Source organism: Accipiter gentilis, chromosome 5 (assembly GCF_929443795.1).
Source record: "Accipiter gentilis chromosome 5, bAccGen1.1, whole genome shotgun sequence".
Taxonomy (NCBI): Eukaryota; Metazoa; Chordata; class Aves; order Accipitriformes; family Accipitridae; genus Astur; species Astur gentilis.
This window is the reverse complement of record NC_064884.1, coordinates 31,575,499-31,594,675: the sequence shown is the minus strand read 5'-3', so window position 1 is coordinate 31,594,675 and position 19,177 is coordinate 31,575,499. Positions and strand designations below refer to the sequence as shown.

The 19,177-nt window shown below is 40.7% G+C and overlaps 1 protein-coding gene across 4 annotated transcripts in view; it reads right to left on the bottom strand.

Annotated features, from left to right (window-relative positions):
• IPCEF1 (interaction protein for cytohesin exchange factors 1) overlaps positions 1–19,177 on the bottom strand; it is an 88,144-nt gene that overhangs the window by 28,315 nt on the left and 40,652 nt on the right. For 3 of the 4 annotated variants that reach the window (XM_049801285.1, XM_049801283.1, XM_049801286.1), the window contains exons 3-7: positions 15,203–15,239; positions 14,365–14,534; positions 5,574–5,647; positions 3,829–3,900; positions 211–272 (exon numbers count right to left, since the gene is read on the bottom strand). In XM_049801285.1, coding sequence (XP_049657242.1) covers positions 211–272; positions 3,829–3,900; positions 5,574–5,647; positions 14,365–14,534; positions 15,203–15,239 — 415 coding nt within the window. Of the gene's footprint in view, positions 1–210; positions 273–3,828; positions 3,901–5,573; positions 5,648–14,364; positions 14,535–15,008; positions 15,156–15,202; positions 15,240–19,177 lie in introns of those variants that run through there. The other variant, XM_049801287.1, reaches the window with a different exon arrangement.

Here is a 19,177-nt window from a genome sequence, read left to right as displayed (position 1 = left end):
TCACTGAGCGTCTCTCAGTGGCACTGTTTCTCACCATTATTTTTCTGTGATTACTCTGTGCTATGTCAGTGGGGTTTCTCTGAGCTCAGTCACTAGAAGGACCCAAGCTGACAGTTTAAAAGAAAGAAAAGAGCTAACAAAAATTTGGCCAAACAAAACCTGTGAAGAACCTGATGTAGTTACATGCTGAAACCATCGTTAGGAGCATACCTTCCTCATTCTTCCCATTGGGTGCCTGAGGGTCTACAGCCATCCCCAGCTTGCTTAGCCACCTGTGTTTGAAACAGAAGGAATAGAGAGTTAGGAATACTTGCATGCTGTTCCGACAGAGTTTTGCCTCTTTCAGATGTGTTCTACGTTTTCATTAACCTGAAGACTAAATGTCCAGGTTTCTTTCTACTTCTTAGATCATCTTCTAGAAAGGCACCAGTTACCTGAATACTAATACTCCCTGTGGTGAGCAGGACTAGCTGCCTGGAACATCATCTTTCCCTGATCCTGAAAAAAGCATTACTGATGACTAAGGAGTTGCATTTGTAGAAGCTAAAGGAAAAGTATGCATGCTATAACACAATGTCAGTAGCTTAGTCCTGCTGGTGAGGTGTCATCTTTCCCCTGAGGTGAAGCAAAAGGCATAGGAGCCATAGAAGTTGATGTCAGCTGCCCTGACCAAAACTATCGCAGCACAGTCTAAGAATCTAAGCCATTTAAAACCAGACTTTCTGACCACTATATACTGCTTTCTTCAATTCCCTATGTACTTTTGGTTTTAGTAAGTCTCACTTCCTGTATTGCTTTAAGCTATTAACAGTTGGGGGGTTTTTTCATTTCTTTTCCTAGGTGGCTGCATTTTTCTAGTGCTAGAAACAATCCCTAGATATGCTTTTTGCATATTGTGTTTGCCTGTAGGTCATTCAGATCTATCCAGGTTTTAAGCAACCTACAACTAAAAAAGCTCAAGCCTTTCAGATTAAAAGTCAACACCTAAATAGGGAATGCATGAAAGGCAGGAATTAAGATTCTTAACTCTGAAAAAAACATTGTGTCTGATCTTGATTCTACTGAAGCAATGGGAAATTTGCTAGTAAGATCAGTGTCAAAGTAACTGGATTTTTAGACTGCAGTTTGAACAACAGAGCCACATAATTCAAGGAAACAAAGTGCCATTTCTGTAAGAGTGAATTATTGACTTTCTTCTAACAGCTAATCATGAGAGAATGATTTTTTAAATAACAGAATCTTAACAAAAGAAAAGGTTTGCTAAAAAATCCAGGACTTCATTAACCACAAGGTCAGACAGACTGCTAGTAACTGCACACAACTGGCCAGGTAAATGCACGCAGCTAGCCAGCACACGTTTACTTTTCATGTGTGCGTGACAATAGCAAATACATGCTAAATTAATGAAGCAAATGACTGTATTAATAAATCCACTGTTGATTTAATAGATATATATGCATGAATTGTTACAAAAGGTCATGATCCGTCAAGCATTTATGCACACCAGTAACTTGACACATGCGAATGCCCTGGTGAGTTCACTGGAACCACTCACATGCATATGTATTTGCAGGACTGGAGCCAAGAGAGCAGATGTCTTTCAGTCTGTTTTGACATATGCGTGAGTATGCGTGTACTTTATGTATTAAATGCATGTATTTTATACTTTGCCAAGGAAAATACCATCAGTTACAACAGTGAGGAATTAGTATTAGTGCAGTGTAGTGCAAACTGCTCGAACGCTAGGCTACCTAGCTTTAAGCCAAAATAAAATTTACTCAAGAAGTGGAGTTTGAAGAAAATCATTCTGGGAGCATTAGAGCTGGGACACCTGCATAGATTTCAATCGCTTACTCACATGAGACTAAACATTTCAAAAGTGTCATTAGGACACTGAGAATTTCCAGCTGGGCTCCAAACTGGCTGCTAGCACTCACTAACATCCTCCGTTAGCTCTAATTTTCCTTTTCCCCACATTCTTCCCTCTCTTCTCTCAACCAGGATTACTCTCTCTACAGAAATATTCCTGTACAGCAGTCCCTCATTCTCAGTCATCCTCAGCCCATCTGCCTCAAGAACTTCTCACTCCATTCAGGAGCTCTGGAAGGAAACACAGAGATACAGGAACGGATGGTTATCTCCCCACCAGTGTGCTCTGTTCTGCTCCAAGTTGCAAAGGGCAACACATTCTTTCCATCTATACTTACTTGCCTGTGTCTATACAGTACAGATTTATGAATATATATACACTACTGTAGTATCATACATTTCTGTATCTGTAGCCCTTTCAGAAGGTCACACACATTCTCTCAACCTCTATCTTTTTCTGTAGTGGTAAATATGTATGAAGTCTCCCTTTTATAGGGGGAAAGAACAGTCAATGCCCTGTGAAGAATCTCACAAAGATCACCAGCAGAGCCATGATTAAAATCCTGACCTGACTATCATAGGAGCTCTCTTGCCATTTAAATTGTACTGCTTTGTACCCAGTGTTTTGCCATGTAATGCAATAGCATTGTGAACAGACTGCAATCTGAAGTTGAACAGACAAAGAAGATATGAGATGTATCTAAATCAGCCAAAACTGGACCAATAGCAAATAACACCTATTTCTGATAGCTCAGTGGTTTCTAAACTGCCAGTATCCATATCCATTTTTACTTCTTGCATTAAGAATTGCATGAATGAATTGTTGTTTTTATGGACATTTGTAGAAAGAAAACTTCTGATCTGTCATGAGGATCATTTAACTGCAACATATTTTGGTGCTGAAGTCATTGCTTATTTACATTAAAGAAACAGCCTTTTCTATCCCTTTAACCGTCCTTGTTAACTGACATGCTACTCTGAAAGCAGACGCTATTAAATTCTAGTCCTAGATCACTTCTGGGACAAAACTATATTAAGCTTTTCCCTCTTTTTCCTTTCTTCCCTCACTTCTCCCAAGGTGATGAACTCGCTATCAAATCTTTGCACCTCTAACGGAAAGGGATTTATACCAGCAAATGTCAGGAAGATTAGTATCAAAATCAGGCTAATAATGTGATTCTGATTTCAACTGTCATTAGTGAACAAATAGCAGTAGTTTCTTTCTACAAAGTGACTAGGAAACAAAACAGACTCAATAATACCCCGAATAACTTTGTCAACAATCACTTGACAAGGAGAGAATGAACTTTCAAAGGATGTTCTCAGGCGTGAGACAGGATGAAACATGGTGTCCTGGTTTCAGCTGGGATGGAGTTAATTGTCTTCCTAGTAGCTGGTATGGTGCTGTGTTTTTAAGTTAGGTATGAGAAGAATGCTGATAACACACTGATGTTTTCAGTTGTTGCTAAGTCATGTTTAGAATAAAGTCAAGGATTTTTCAGCTTCTCATGCCCAGCCAGCGAGAAAACTGGAGGGACACAAGAAGTTGTGAGGGGACACAGCCAGGGCAGCTGACTCAAACTGGCCAACGGGGTATTCCGTACCACGGGACGTCACATCTAGTGTATAAACTGGGGGGAGTGGGGGCAGGGGATCGCCGCTCGGGGACTAACAGGGCGTCAACTGGCAGGTGGTGAGCAACTGCATTGTGCGTCGCTTGTATATTCCAATTTTTTTATTATTACTATTGTCATTTTATTAGTGTTATCATTATTAGTTTCTTCTTTTCTGTTCTATTAAACCATTCTTATCTCAACCCACAAGTTTTACTTCTTTTTCCCAATTTCTCCCCCATCACACTTTGGGGGGGGGGGGGGCGGGGAGCAAGTGAGCAGCTGCATGGTGCTTAGTTGCTGGCTGGGGTTAAACCACGACACATGGCCAGTCGCTCCTACTTACGTGTTCATTTCCAGAACATTTTCTGCCGCAAAATAAAATGTCTTGATCTGTGGGTGGCTGATCTTAATAGCACTTTAAGAAGAGAAAAATAGAAGAGATATGAAGAAAACTAGCTTACATAAGAAAGAAAAAATAATACCTGAATTAATTATTTTAAATATTTATTCACTCCACTATATTAATCTGGATCAGCTTATGCATCCTTAGAACTCTAGTCTATTTTTAGCTCATTTCCTAGGCCACACATTATTCAGAAGATATAAACCACAGGAACTAAAAAGGAAGGAATAAAGAATAAAAGAGAGACTTTCACTATTCCATTACATAATTCTGTTGCGTGCCCACATCTTGAATTCTGTGTGCAGTTTTGCTTCTCCCAGCTCTGAAAAAGTAAAGTAAACCTGAAAAAGGTTTGGAGAAAGCACCAGGGGTGACACAAGGTATGAAACAGCTTCCATGGGTGCTTAATCAGGCTAAGATCCCACAGCATAGAAAACTGATGGTTGAGGGAAGCGACGTGTGATACAATAAAATCACAATGGCATGCAGTGGGTGAATAGGAACTGCCTTTTCACTGTCTTTTCCAAGACAAGTTTTAGGAAGCACCAAAGAGGCAACTAGGTGGCAGGTTTGAAACAAAAAAAAAAAAAAAAGGAGGTAGTCCCCTAACTACCTCCAGTAGTTAACCTGTTGGTCTCAGCCCCAGACTATGCTTTAGTTGAATATCCACCAATAAGACTTTTCAGAGGTTTTTTTTTCCTAAAACATAGTCTCTGGTCCTGAGACTGTGTGGCTCCCCTCTTTTCCTCATTAGGTGACTGTCCTACGGAAGCACACACTGTTTGACTGGGCCCCAGCAGCGCCAGTCACTCCTCACAGTTATCTTAACACACCTGATCCTAAATAAGCGATGAGCACGTTTCCCTCCCAGTCACTGACAGCCAACAGCTGAAGAAGCGAAAGGCAACATTTTCTCATGGTCCTGTACTATGTGACTCAACCTTTCCACTGAGAAAACAAAATTGAGCTCCCCATATTCAAAATAGCTGTCTCCTTTCTTTGGAGGAGTCAAGCCCACAATTAATCACAAGAACACCTACAGCTAATCTCAGTGTGAGACCCAAACAGAAGAACGAAGGCCTTCTCTTGAGGGACAGAATAAAAACCATGCTGAGCTTTATAACTTTAAATAGCAGCAACACCCATCCAAACCTTTGAAGTGTGCTCAGAAGCAGCTGGAAGACAGTGCTGCATATCGAGTTTGGAGAGAATATTTTGAAAGGTGTATCCTGCTAAACAAAGTTTTTATTCCCTGCACAACCAGATGCTTCAAGTACAGCCCAAGCTCAGATGCACCACATCAGCCTAAAGAATAGTCCCAACTTTGAGGGAAGAAGCATTACTTGAACCACTGTTGACCTCCCTACCTAAGAGAAGGTGTCTGAGATAGACTACAACTTACTCATGATCAGTGAACAAAGAGAAAGGAGGAAAAAAAAAACAAACAAAAAAACATTTGGCATACTAATCTGCTTTGTTATTTGTCGTTTTAGCAGAGCACATCTGGCAGAGAATTTTCAAAAATATTTTTGCAATATGGTTTTCTTTCAGTAGCTCAATTAATATCTCATTATATATACAACACAGAAGAGCACCCCACAGCTTCATTGTCAGACTCTACGGAGATTCAATTCCTTGCAACATTGTAAAAATCATGCAAAACAGGGGGCAAGAGATAAACTTACTGCTTTTTTTTGCATTCAATTGCTCTGTCCACACTGAAGTCTGGAAGTCTGATAAATCCTTCTGCCTTTTCAGCCTGCAATAAAAAAAAAAAAAAAAAAAAAATATTAAAAATTACCACATCAACCAATTGGTAAGTTAGCAGACTCCAATTCTCAACAATATTTAACATGCAAGTGCTTGGTTTTGACAGCTTTTTATACTGTGAAAATATATGCTTATCACCATGGGGACAGATTAACACTCGATGTTTTGGCTGATATTTAGGAACAAGAAATATTCCTATACCAGCTACTATTTGTGCAAGTCCTGGATGCTAGAAAGCCACCACTCTTGCCTGTGCAAGTGGCACTGTGAGCATAGTGTTTGTTGTATGCTTCCAAATATCAAAGTGCCTGAAAGAGAAAGGATCCTCAACTGCTACAAGTGCCGAGGTAGATTCTCTTTCCTCCTCACCTAGAAGTGGTTGTATCAGAGCACCCTTATCTAAGATTCATGAATAAGTCATAAGTCTAGTCCAGAGTTTCAAATTTTCCAGGGCAAAATTTAGGTTTTGATCAAACCAGGACTAAAAGGAGTGGGAAGGTGGAGGAACCCAGTTCCTTTGCAGCTATCAGTGATCACGCAACTTCTTTTGACAAAGACGCCAGCCATACTTTGTGCACAAACCACAGAAAATGAAACTACTGAACCTCAGCTCTAAGAACAGAAGCCTCTCAAAAGAGACAGATGACATAAGAGAGGACAAATAAGGGTTATATCATCTGTTCCTATCTGGATGTTACGTACAATCTCAAAGGAGCTGTTTGTTCCGTAATGCAGCATGCATGCATGTTACACAGATGGGTAACAGCACCACATATAATGGTCTATGTATATTTGAAAAATACATGTCTATAGTGATGGGAATTCAAAAGTGACCCAAAATGATCCTAGGTAGAGATGGAAGAGTTTCTCCCCCAGGTAACTCTAACATGGACTGTTTCGTAGGGTCATCTATATACGCCTGTACGTGTGCAAGGCAGAGGCAATACAGGCTGCTCCCATGGCAGGAGGTGAAACGGTGCAAGGGGATGGTCCCATGGGGCTGAGCTCCACTGCTGAACACTGCAAACCAGTCTCAGATGGCTTTGGCCACCCAGCTGTCACTCCCCCCAGAAATTTACAGGCATTGTACAGGAGGTAGCAAAAGCTAGGCAGATATTTACAGTACACTGTTTATATGCAGTCACCCCTTTCTGGACAGGAGAGGCTTTACTGAGCATTGGCATCTTGGTTCCAGGTCAGCTGGACTCTGTGTCAGAGAGTGGCTCCAGCAAAACTGAATTTACCAGGTAGCCTCAAATCCCTGTTTCAGCTGCAAATGGCAAGAACATCTTCCTTTACTAAATCTATCTACGCTCACACGACCAGCCGCAGTAAGACCAGGACTCCTCCTAAGAGGAGCAATGATGTAGACAAAAGTCTGCAGCACATAATGTCAGAAAAAAACGTACTTCCCAAAATACAGAAAGCGTTCATTCCAGAATCACTTTTTTGCTGCTCCCAGCCCTTATCCCTGGGCACATTAAAATTCTAAAAATGTACACTGAGTTAAAGCAGGTAAAATATACACAACAGTTACAAAGACAGAGGATAAATGAAGATGACTGACAGTATCTCAAGTCACATTATGCAAGAATATGAAGAGACTATAAAAAGATGTTCATCGAGACAAGTCTTTGAGCTTTAATGCTTAGCAGAACGAATCTCCAAGAACTGAAATATGGATACAGAATGTATATTTCAGTGGGCGGCTTCCCTGCACCTCTGCATATCTGTTCTTTGGTATACAATAAATCATGGCAAAACCATCATTCCTGCACTTTACACGTATTAAGTATTCATATGACAGCTTTATATTTTGCATCTTCACCAGTATATGGTTTTACCTGCTCCAGGACAAAAAAAAAAAACCTCCAGCAGTGGAAGGTGGGGGGGTTGTTCTCTTTCAGTACAGAAGAAACAATGACGTTTATCAGCATCTGGGCTGAAAAAACTTTGATTTTGCAATGTGGCTTCATTTGAACCAAAAAGTGCTTATTGGCTATTGTGGGTTTTAACTTTATCTGATTATATTTGTATCTATCAAACTTGTTTAGAGCCTGGCTTGTGGAGCTTTTGTTTCCATTTCACAGGTTGGAATTTAGTGAGACTAAACTCATTGAGATAAAATAAAATTAACTAAAGAAAAAAAAAGTGACAGATTTTTTTTAAAAAGTCTTTTTTTTAAAAAATGTGTATTTCAATTAGTTAGACTTAAACTAGTAATTCTGTCCCAGATCCATAGCACATCAAGTATACAGGGATGAGTGAATGAGTAGGGGTAAGTAAAGGAAGAGCTCTATTCACGGGCTGCATTCATGGGCTGCATTGTACTAAAGATAGAGAATGTACTATCCTGCATTTCTGTACCAAAAAGAGTGGTCACTTACTAGACCAGGTGCAGCGAGAACACAGAAATTCCTGTTTGGTTCCCAAGACCAGTCTAAGAGCACCAGAGACCAACTTCAAAAAAGCTGTTCATGAGGTATCAAAGCCATTACTACACACATTGCTGGATGAGAAATGTATACAAAGCCAGTTGTTTCTCTACAGTATGAATCAGTAAACCCAGTTTAAAAAAAAAGAGATCCAGAAGACTCCATGTGAAGGAGTATACCCAGGTACCTTCTCACCCCCACACCAAATAATCCATGGCTTAAGCTATGTAAGCCATCAGGTGGGTAAGTAGGTGACTAGGGTCTGGGGCCAGTTGGCTGTACATGTTACAAATGCAATCACAGCTCAGCCAGTTTTATCTACTGGTGCAGTAGCCATTGGTCTAGGATGCATCCTATAAATTGCTTCAGGTGCTGCACAAGCACTCACGAAGAGACTAAGTCCACACAATGCCATTAGATAAGTCACTGTCTCTACTGTCAATGTATACAAATATTTGAGCATCTGAATTTTGTATTGGACTAGTGAATTATCAGGACCCTGTAAGTCAGTGTGGGGACACTCACCTGGGGTGCTCCCACCCATGTGGAGACAGAACTTGGACCTGAACCACTGAAATATCCGATAAGTATCTATATTAGAGGAGTACTCTCTAAATTGCTAACAAAAATAGGTCTGTAGGCTTTGATTTCAGCAATTTACATTTACCAGTTTCACAACAGAGAAATCTCCAGACTTCTTATGCAGTATTTGACATGTTCCAGTTGATAAAGGTTTATGTTCAATGCATTCAGGTTTTATATTAATTCTGTCAGTGATTTCACATTTGTTCATTTATAAGAAAAGTTTAATGTTTCATTTTATGTATGAGGCAGGAGGATAATGGTGCAAATCTTTTTTTTTTTTTTAAATGTGCTACTGGTACACATCTCAGATGTGTCATCTATATAATGGAAAACAGGGGGTTAATGGGTCTGTAGTTCCATAATTATCAGAAAAAAGGAAGGAAAAAAAGGAAACCAAATCATAACAGTAAACCTTATGAGCATTATTACAGTCAGCAAATAGAATTCCAAATAAACACTAGGAACAGAACATGTGGAAGTCATCCTTTTGGTCATTCTTGGAATAAAAATTATATTTTAAAACATTAAAAGCATATAGAAGTCCTAAATGTTTTCTTTTCTCTGAAACGTTATCTTTAACATGACTTTAAGCATGCTATTAACTCACACATTTCACTCAAACTTGCTTCAGATTTTATTGCAATGCTGTAAAATAGACCTAAAAAACTCAGATTAAAAGAACCTTGACCTGTTTCCTAATTAATCAGGATGTTTAAAAGAATAAGCTGTTATCTCTTGTGTTTTTTATGCAGGATAGCCTAATGTATAAATCTGCACTTTTTTGCTATACCCAGTTGTAGGAAAATAATTTCAATAATAACAACAGTCTCTGCAAATGCTTGAGGGAAAAAGAAAGTAACCACTTTTTCACAGAAAAAGCTTTTCACTCAAAAAAAATTTCAAACATATTTATGAAACGTAATGCACAAATCCAATGAAAGAGGCTAATGTACTTTTTAGCTTGCCTCAATACATTGTCTAAATGTTGTGGCTTTAGGAGATTTAGTAAACCATTTAACAGACCTTTTTCAATATTTAAATTGAATGTAATGGTGCAGAATGATTTTTAAAAATAGTGCTGTAAAGTGAAAATATCTAGTTATTGCGGAAGAGCTCCAATCTGCAATTCAGGGTACTCCTCACGGCTTCATCACAGTGTTTCAGTGCTGCCCCCAGAAGACCCTGTGGATGTTGGAGGAGCAGTTCAGTCCTCAAGCCTTTTTAGTCTTTCTTTCTTTTTTAGTCTGCCAAGTACACCAGTGAGGCAACCTATAGAACTGTGAATAATTTGTGTAAGATATTGGACCAGAGGTCCCCAAAGCCTTCAGCACAATCAGCCGACATCAATGACTTTTTATCATTCACCTAAGCAGCTCCTATAACTCAAAAGGTGAAAGGTTTCTGTTTTAAAAGACCGTAATTATACAGCTACTGGCAAAGCTGTTGGAGTGAGGACCAATTTAAATGCAGCGAACGGGGAAAAAACCAAAGATAAATAGTGACAGTAGATCACAGCCTGCAACTCTTTGATTTTATATTTATATTTCTTTTCAGCTGAATCCCCATGACAACCATCGTTGACACATCCTGCAAAACTGTATTTCAACTCTGCTTGGAAAACCAGCCGAGCTATCCTAAAGGCCCACAAGACAGAGGTGTTCAGTCCTCTGTCCCTTTCCAGCCAACACTATCCAACACAGTCACAACAAGCACAAAGAGCCAGAAGCCTGGGATTACACGTGACGATCTTCCCCTGCCACCCCTCTTCCTATGCAGGAGTGCCGATTCCCTCCAGGGTTTCGGTATGAGAACTAAAACTGCTAAAGGGGCAGGCAGGATCGCACGCTGTCCTCTTTAAACACTTGTCTTCAAGGCAGCTGCCTACAGAGAGCGGTACTTGAAAGAGGGAACCAAATGTTAACGAAGAGCAGTTCTCCAGGGAGCCTTGTGTTCCTGAATGCACCCAGAAAGTCTGACTGCTCAGAACTACTTTCTGACATTTTCTGTGTTTCCATTGCAAAACCAACCCTTGGGTGTTTCTTCCTAGTCCAAACAGCTTCCCCTCCCCAGACTGAGGGCACATCCATGCTGCAAACAAAAGTTTACCTGTCTCATGTCGTATCCATGTTTTATAGAAAGAGCAAGCATATGCAGGGAGAGGTTTCAGGGCACTCTACTCAATCCTGCTGAGACCACTGGGGCCTTAACTTCACCACTCGCAGTACCTCAGCTAGCCGGTCGAAAGCTAATTTGGATTTGGCTGTGTGCTCTGGTTTGCTTTCAGCGAAGGAAAAGCTTGACTCTCGGGGTGTCTGATCTGCTATTGCTGACCCTCCTCAGCATTTTTTTTTTTTTTTTCTCTTTTAGGCTGTGGCTTTCACAATGAATTTATGTTAAATTGAAGGAAGTACCATCTGCAAATGTCACCACAAGTATCCTATATCGCCTCCCCCAATCTGCCTCATGTGAAAGACCCAGAACCAGAGTGGCTTGAAGGCAAATTAAATCAGACCGACAAACATCCAGAGCTTCAGAGGTGCCTGAAGACAGACTTCACCAAGAACATGATGTGAGCTGAGGCTACCTACCCAAATCCAGGGCAAAGCACGTTCCTGTACAAATTCCACCCACTCCCTATTTTCTCCATCTCCACTAGAAAAAAAGGTCCAGCACCCTGTTGCTATGCTACAGTTGCCAGTGTCTGGTTGACTGCGGTTTCCACACAGTCGCGAAAAAAACACGCTCATTTCTCACAAGAACAAAACTGGTCAGGCAGAGCTACAGGCAGCCAGCGTATCCCAGTTCCTTCAACCCCAGCCCTGCTCCTCCAGCACCACCTTTCACTTCAGTCTCTATAAGAGGGCCCTTCATGGGAAGCCTCAGGCACGTGAGGAGTAGGACTCCTCCTGTTTCAACACAACTATGAACTTAAGATTGTCATCATGGATGCCCTGTTGGGACCGAGGATTAACTCCACTGAAGGCAATGGAAGAGCAGGCAGTATTAAAGCCAGGCCAGTTAGTAAAAAGAAATATCAAGCAAGCAAGCGAATGTCACTGCTACTTCTGCTTCATTAATCTAGAGGTGAAAATATCTGTGAAAATACAAGGGGTCTTATTCATCTCAGATATGACTCTGAGCATGGCTCTGGTCTCATCATTTTAAGCAAGCAGATCTTAGCAAAGGACACCTCCTCTCCTTCCCACGCCCAATAGTTACTGCCACCCTGCAAACATTGGCTGAATCTACAGTTATGCAGAGGCTGCGCTTTAAGCTGTCCCAAGAAACCTCGGGTTTTAACATAAAACAGTGTGCAAGCATCAGCACAAGTTGAAAGCAAAGAGATGCTACCAGCTAGCATGTTTACAAGAGGAACTGTGATAGGTGAGAAGTCAGGGCTGACATAAGCCAACAGTATTTTGAAGCCTTATGAGGTCTTTAGAGTATATGAAATAAATTGGAATAAGACTGCCAACCATTCTTCAGCCTTGTTCATTTTGGGGCAGTCAGTGACAGCCAGAAAGCAGGCATGGACTAAAAGGATGAGTTCACCCAAAGGACGAATGCTGTCTAGGAGCACTGGGATCAGAATGACCATGGCTTCTCTGGATCCCCAGAGTGGAATTTAGCCAAGCCACAACAACTAAAGGAAGTAGAGGACTTTGCACCTCTCCCCACTACCTGGAAGGCAAACTTTGCCTAGTTTTGCCTTGGTTTCTTTCCTTCCAGCTTGATTACTCCTCAGACTAATTCCTTTCTGACACTTCCCCTGTCTAAAAGGCACGTCAGCCAGCCAGCTCACCTTTCTTAACACTTTGGCCAGAAGTACAACTGCAAGCAGTGATTTAGAACAGCCAATACCAATAAGGGTTTGCAGGGTATGAGTATATGATGCTGATGAGTATATCTGCCAGGCCATACCTTTCCAGCAGAGAAATTGTAAGCATTTGGAAAACAAAGCTTCTTTTTTCTTTTCTTTTACTTTTCCTATTTCTTTTCTTTCTCTTTTCTCTTTCTCTCATGCATGTAATTTGACTGTCTTGAAAGGAAGCTAACTCAGACTATTACAATACCACAAAAAACAACAGCTCAAGACCAGCAGAGTTGTTGTCACTTTTCTGCCCAAAAAGAATAGCTAATACCATCTTTAAAGGTCAGTCAAAGTTTTTATTCTGTTAAAAAAACCTGAACACTGTACTCACAACTGAAGAGAGAATGTGAAATACTCTTTCTGTAAGTTTAGGGTTTGAGGATTTTTTTTTTTTTTTTAATGGTTTCAACTATTTTATTTGTACCTTGAAACAGTTAGCAAGACTTTTAATGGGGATTACTGCAATAGAAATAAACAAGTGCAAACAATCCAGATTGCATTTAATTTCTCAGAATGTTCTAAGAATTACCAAAAGTTAATAAGGGTTTCTTTACTCTTTCATTCTTGTCTGGGCCTGGGACATGCTGATTTTCGGAGCAGCCCATGCGCATTTAGGAAACCTGATGCCCATCCACAATTGCACACTGAAGCTGCTTGAGTTTCAGCCTATATTGTTGCTAGCATCCCCTAATCCTCTACACACCCCAATTCTGGGTTCTGTCAGTCCACCACTTGAACGTGGTAGGAGCTTTCTTAGAGGCAGCAGTGCGAGAGCAAAGCGAAGGGAATAATTATGTCCGAATGTTCCTAGGACAGCCAAGACACCCTCTCTGCCCAATCAAGCTGAGCTGTAGCAAACGGCCTGGAGTAAAGCTAGCTGTTCCCTAGGACTCACTGCTTCTTTACACGCAGCCGTAACCTTTAATTAAAAGGGTTACTCTGGATTTCTCACTACGTCTTCTCCCCCCGCCCCACTTTTTTAGTTTTTAATGCTTAGTTCTTCAGCTGATGACAGGAATTCAGGGCCTGCTGTTCTTTGCCTCAGACTATTTCCCACTCATGCTGTTTGGGCTGGATTGGCTGGGAGAGAAACACTATCTATACTGGTTGTCCTGAGGAAAGCTCATCCTCAGAACAGAAAGCTGGACCTTGAATCCAAAACACTGTGTTCTTCTGCAGATTCGTCTGTTAGCACCAACTTATCAGAGCAGGAAGCTAAAAATCAGCAGAACGTGAGAACCTTTAATTACAATGCTCTGGATGAGACATCAGCAAGACCAGGAATAAAAACATCACCAACTCACAATGCTCGCACCTGCAACCCTACTAGTGCAAACTGGGGGCGGGGGGGAACCCAAACAAAAAAGCAAACAAATTAAACAGATTAATCTCAGTGTGGAAGGGGATGGAGAGGGAAGCAGGAGAGAGACTTCGGAAAATTAAACTAACTAGAAGCGAAGAAGCATTCCTGGTTTGGGTCTTGATAGCAAGTCTCTGCAAACTGCCCAACCCAGGAAAGCCTTTCCCAAATTCAAATGCCACCAGCACCTGCGAAGAGCAGCTCTTTAAAGGGCAGAACAGACAGCAAGTTAACGTTTCACAAGTAGTTACTGACCTAGAAAACACATAGCTTTCTCCATGTTTCCCATTCACACAGACGCTTCCCAGATTACAAGAAATGTTAGGGCTGGGAAAAAAACCCAGTCATTTGTACGTCTCCAGGGCACAGTTAAATTGTGCCCCCAGCTCCCCTTCTCTCAGTCCCAGCAGATACTGTTTGCCTGACACCCAGAGCTGCATGGACACTGTACTCACCAGCTGACTGCTGTACCAGTACAGCGATGACTCCTTCAGCACACACCAGAACTTTTTCCATTTGTTGCCAATGAAAGCTCCTTTTTCCTTCTTTTTGTAGAGCCATCCTTGGCAATCGGCTTGCCCCAGCTCTTTACACGATATCCTCCGTCGACTCATTATAAAGAACCCTGTGCCATTAAAAATACAGCGTTCTGCTTGTTTAAAAGTGCATTACAAGAAAAGATGTTGCTGCCAATTAAAAGACATCAACCTTACTTAGCAATCTCAGCAAGTCACCCAAGCATATCTTAAAATATACTTAGGAGTCGGTCAGTTTTATAATGGCTGTGACAGTAACACACATTCATTTGAAAGGCATTCTGATATGCAGAAACAAAACAGTAAGCTATAGATAATGCAGACACTAATTAATGCTAAGATAACCATACATGTGTTTTTGTAAATTAAAAATATATCCTTTGATCCTTTTAAGAGAGGCATGCATATATTTCCCTTCACACAGCTGCACTGAAAAGAATACATCTATTTAAGTCAGCTAGAGAAAACTACTACGCCAAGTACTTGAAAACAGCTAGTGTTTGTGTATGTGCAGGCAGCTGATTCTACCTCGCTGATTTCCAGCTTTGATTCAATTAACATACCACAAGGATTTAGTCCAAAGGAGCAGCCCGTTGTCATTTTTCTCAGAATCGGTGCAAGAATCAGTGGAGTTAAAAAGCAGCCTTCCTCCAGCTGAGTAGCAGTATAAAATCCTCAGCCTCCCAAGAATAAGACATACTAAGAAAATAACAAAAGAGGAACCCAGAAGAGAAAAGAAATAAGAATCTGTCATTACCTTGACTTTTCTTTTTTGTCTTCTGACGCAAAGGAACCTGTAAGAAATGCAGGAAGGAAAGAAAAGAGGAAATTTCAGATTGTGTTGCAACATTTGTGTAGAAAGGGGAGGGGGAAGCTAGAGAGGACGTGGTGGTGATGCTGGTGGTATATGCAGGATGGAAACATAACCCACTCACTGCTGAAGGGACATTAGTAACTGAAGCATAAAACGTGTTAATTAAAATTGATGTATATCTAGTTGAGCAAGAGCAAACCTAACTCTATTAATGTGTCTATCTACTAGTGCTTCCTGTTTCACACCCACAGGCAGCTTCTACTTTGCTACATGTCTGCCTGAATTGTATTCTGTGTTCAGAAGTTAAAAAATAGAAGTTAGAACTCCAATATTTTAATGCTTCTTTACATTCCATGAGGGGTATTTACAAACGTGGGGAGATTAAAAATACATGCCAGGTGTCTGAGAGTCCTTTAGCTTATTCTAAGAAATCCTGAAAAAGAAAAAAATTGGATTTTCCACTCCTCTTTATTTAGTGCAGAGAACATATTTCCCTCTGGGTAAGAGTTTCATAATATTTCTTTAAAAAAACATTAAAGTAAAAAAAAAATAATCACGCAAACCTGGCAGATTATCCAAATGGTAAAACATAAATATGCCAGAAGTTTGCCATGCCATATATGAGAGTTTTAGTCACTGCAAAAATAACACAATTGAATTATACTTACTCACTTGCAGTCTATATATTTTATCCCACATAAACGCATAGAAAATGAAACTAAAACAGAAGGCCATGGACCAAAAAAGAGGTCATTAGAAATGTAAGGTCTGGCTTTTGGAGTAAATAAATTCTCCCCACACAGGCTGGTTAGTTGCACGATTGTGGACAAAGCACTTGCCTTCTCTTTGCCTCAACCTTTCCATCTCTAGCATGGGAACAAAAGCATTCACTTTTTTCTATTTTTAGGAAGGTTTTGAAGCCTCCGGATGACAAATGCTGGATAAGGTGACGTATGATTTAATATGCTCAGCCACAACGTTGCTATGCAAAGCTGGTAGCTACCTGATCCGCTGCAGAGCTACGCTATGAACATCCCTAATGCAGCCCCTCTGCCTAGCCAGCTGGCTTTTCAGGAAAACAAAACCCCATTTCATATTATTCTTGAAGGATTTGATGGCTCTTCTCACAGGTGAATTAAAGGTGAGTAAAGCTACACCATCTGGAAACAGCAAGAGAAGAGACCACTGCCACCACTATTTACAAGAGCTAGAACTTTCTCTAACCAGTGATCTTTGCAGCACGTATCAAAGTGCAGAACTGCACATCGCAGTCGTGTGCTTATCCGGTGCCGATTTGAGATGACCTGAACAATACGCTTGTGGGAGGCTTTACCAGGAATGAATAATCCCAGACTCCTGCTTAATCATCACATATTCTTTTTTTTCTTTTTTTCCTCTTGTTTTTTGTGGGTTTTTTTTTTCCTAATTCCACCACTGCCTGCCTCTCTCTCAGACTATTCTCCATGACAACAGACAAAGAAAAGCAATAAGAAAACACATTGGCTCTATTGGAGGCTCCACTATTTCCCCATCCTATACCGGCCACCCTTCGTGTCTTCATTCCAAAGAAAGTAATGCCCTGTTTAGGACATGTGGAAATAATATATGGCCTCAGTGTATCAATGGGTCACTCAGTCACACTAATTACTTTCCTTTAGAGCTACCCAAAGTGGTATTAAGAAAAACAAGTATGAATCAGCTCTCCTTGCACAAAAACTATGTCGTGGGGCAACATCACATCTTTGCCATGATTCTACAGTGGGGTCATTTCATCTTTAACCAACATAAAGTTCTACAAGACGAGCAATACTGAGACAGGATGTGGCTCTCTGTAAACAACAGAGGAAGAAGTAGATCTTTCCACTAGCCTTACTGAAGATCTAAAGCAAAATAACATGGTCTATGGCTTTTCTATCAAGAAAGGGTTAATATCCATATTACATAAATCATCCATTAGGGCCCACTTTATATACAGACTTAGGAAAAAAACCTGATTACCTAGTAAGAGCTCAGGGTAGCAAAAAGAATTTACAAATGTACATTTATTATTCAGCAGCAATGATGGTATCCTGCTGCAAGTTGACAGGGGTGATAAAGCCCCATCTCTTCATATTTTGTGAAAGGAGTTTGGAAATCAATGGGGAAAGGAAGGACCATTTCTCCAGTCAGCACTACTTTTAGTTTGCTTGGAAAAAAATCAGTGATAAATCTGTAACAAAACCATTGCTGAGTGAGAGTTCATGAATTAAGATGCATTTCTGGTTTTCTTTCCCAGTATTCCTGAAAGCTGAAGTAAATTTTTAACAAATTAATCCTAAACCTGGAATTCAGCAACTTTTAAATGTTTTTAGTGCTGTTTAGAAGCCCAGCATCATCTTATAAAAAAAATACCTGGTTTGCTCTGTGCAAGAGAAACCTCTAATCCCAGACTGCAGCAATGAAATCTAGTGTTATTCACAAAATTGTCTTCCCAAATTTTGTTGATATATGAATAAACAAAAGCAACCTCTTTCTCCAAAGCACCAGTATTTGGAGTCAGACAGATACTTTATGAAATAAACAAACAGTTTTCAGTAAAACTGTTTTAGTCTAAAACCAACAGAAAACCTGTATTTAAATGAATCTACCACAAAAATTCATAAAATGCCTCACCAGCAGGATTTGGATTCAGTTTTCCACAAGATTACAACATATTCGCAAGTCTCCAGTGGCAAACCTTTCCTCAAGAAATAAATTAAAGTTTCCTCCTCTGAAAACTGGCTTATGAGAGTCAACAATCTCATTTCAGTGAGCCTGGGTGAAAATTGATTAAGTTTCACTCCTAATAGGAGACATTAACACCAGTGCAGAATGAAGCGAAAACTGCAGAAGGCAGAGTTATTGCCAGTAAAACCAATGGTACTGACCAGGGGCGTAACAGCAGTTTCAGGTGGGAATGTACTGTAACTATCAGACATGGTCACTGGAACAGTCTGAAACGGTCATGATTTTACTATGTTTCTGACAATGGTGGATGTTTCTCTATAAAGCTCTATTTCCTGATGGCGAATGATTTATTTCACTACCACAGGTTCAACTGAAAAACAAACCAAAAAAAAAAATCAGATCTATTTCTAGCTCTTGTTGTTATCAGGGAAAATCTGAGAACAATAATCCTCAGTAAGCTCTGAAATAAATGCAAAATGTTACAGTTATTTGCAACTTCAGGAGGGTTGTCATTTTTGTGCAAGGCTGAGAATACAGGGTAGGTTTTGGTTTACTCATTGGTTTACTGAGACCTGAGGTCTGAACAGGATGGGATGGGGATCCTGCAGGACAATGCAGGCTTCAAGCTTGCTATCCATTACTCCTCCGTGTGGCAAATAAACCCAGGAGCCACTTGCAAAGGGAGCCGTACAACTGAGCACTGTTCACAGCCTCTTCTGTGCCAGGCACGCTCCACCAATGAGCGAAAACATACAAGAGAAGTGACAACTTCAGCAAGAGACTTCTGTCAGTTTAGAGATCCTGTTTTTATGGAGAATCACAGTATGGTTGAGTTTGGAAGGGACTTCTGGAAGTCATCCAGTCCAACCCCCCCACTCAAGGACGGACACCTACAGCTGGTTTTCCAGCACCATGTCCAGACAGCTCTTGAACATCTCCAACGATGGAGACTTCAAAGCCTCTCTGGGCAGCCTGTGCCAGGGCTTGGTCACCCTCACGATAAAAAAGTGTTTCCTGATGTTCAGAGTGTTTCTAAGTGTTCAGAGTGTTCCTCCTGTGTTTCAGTTTGTGCCCATTGCCTCTGGTCCTGTCACTGGACACCACTGAAAAGAGGCTGGCTCCATCATCTTGCACCCTCCCTTCAGGTATCTACATGCATTAGTAAGATCCCCGTGAGCCTGTTCTCCCAGCAAAACAGTCCCAGCTCACTCA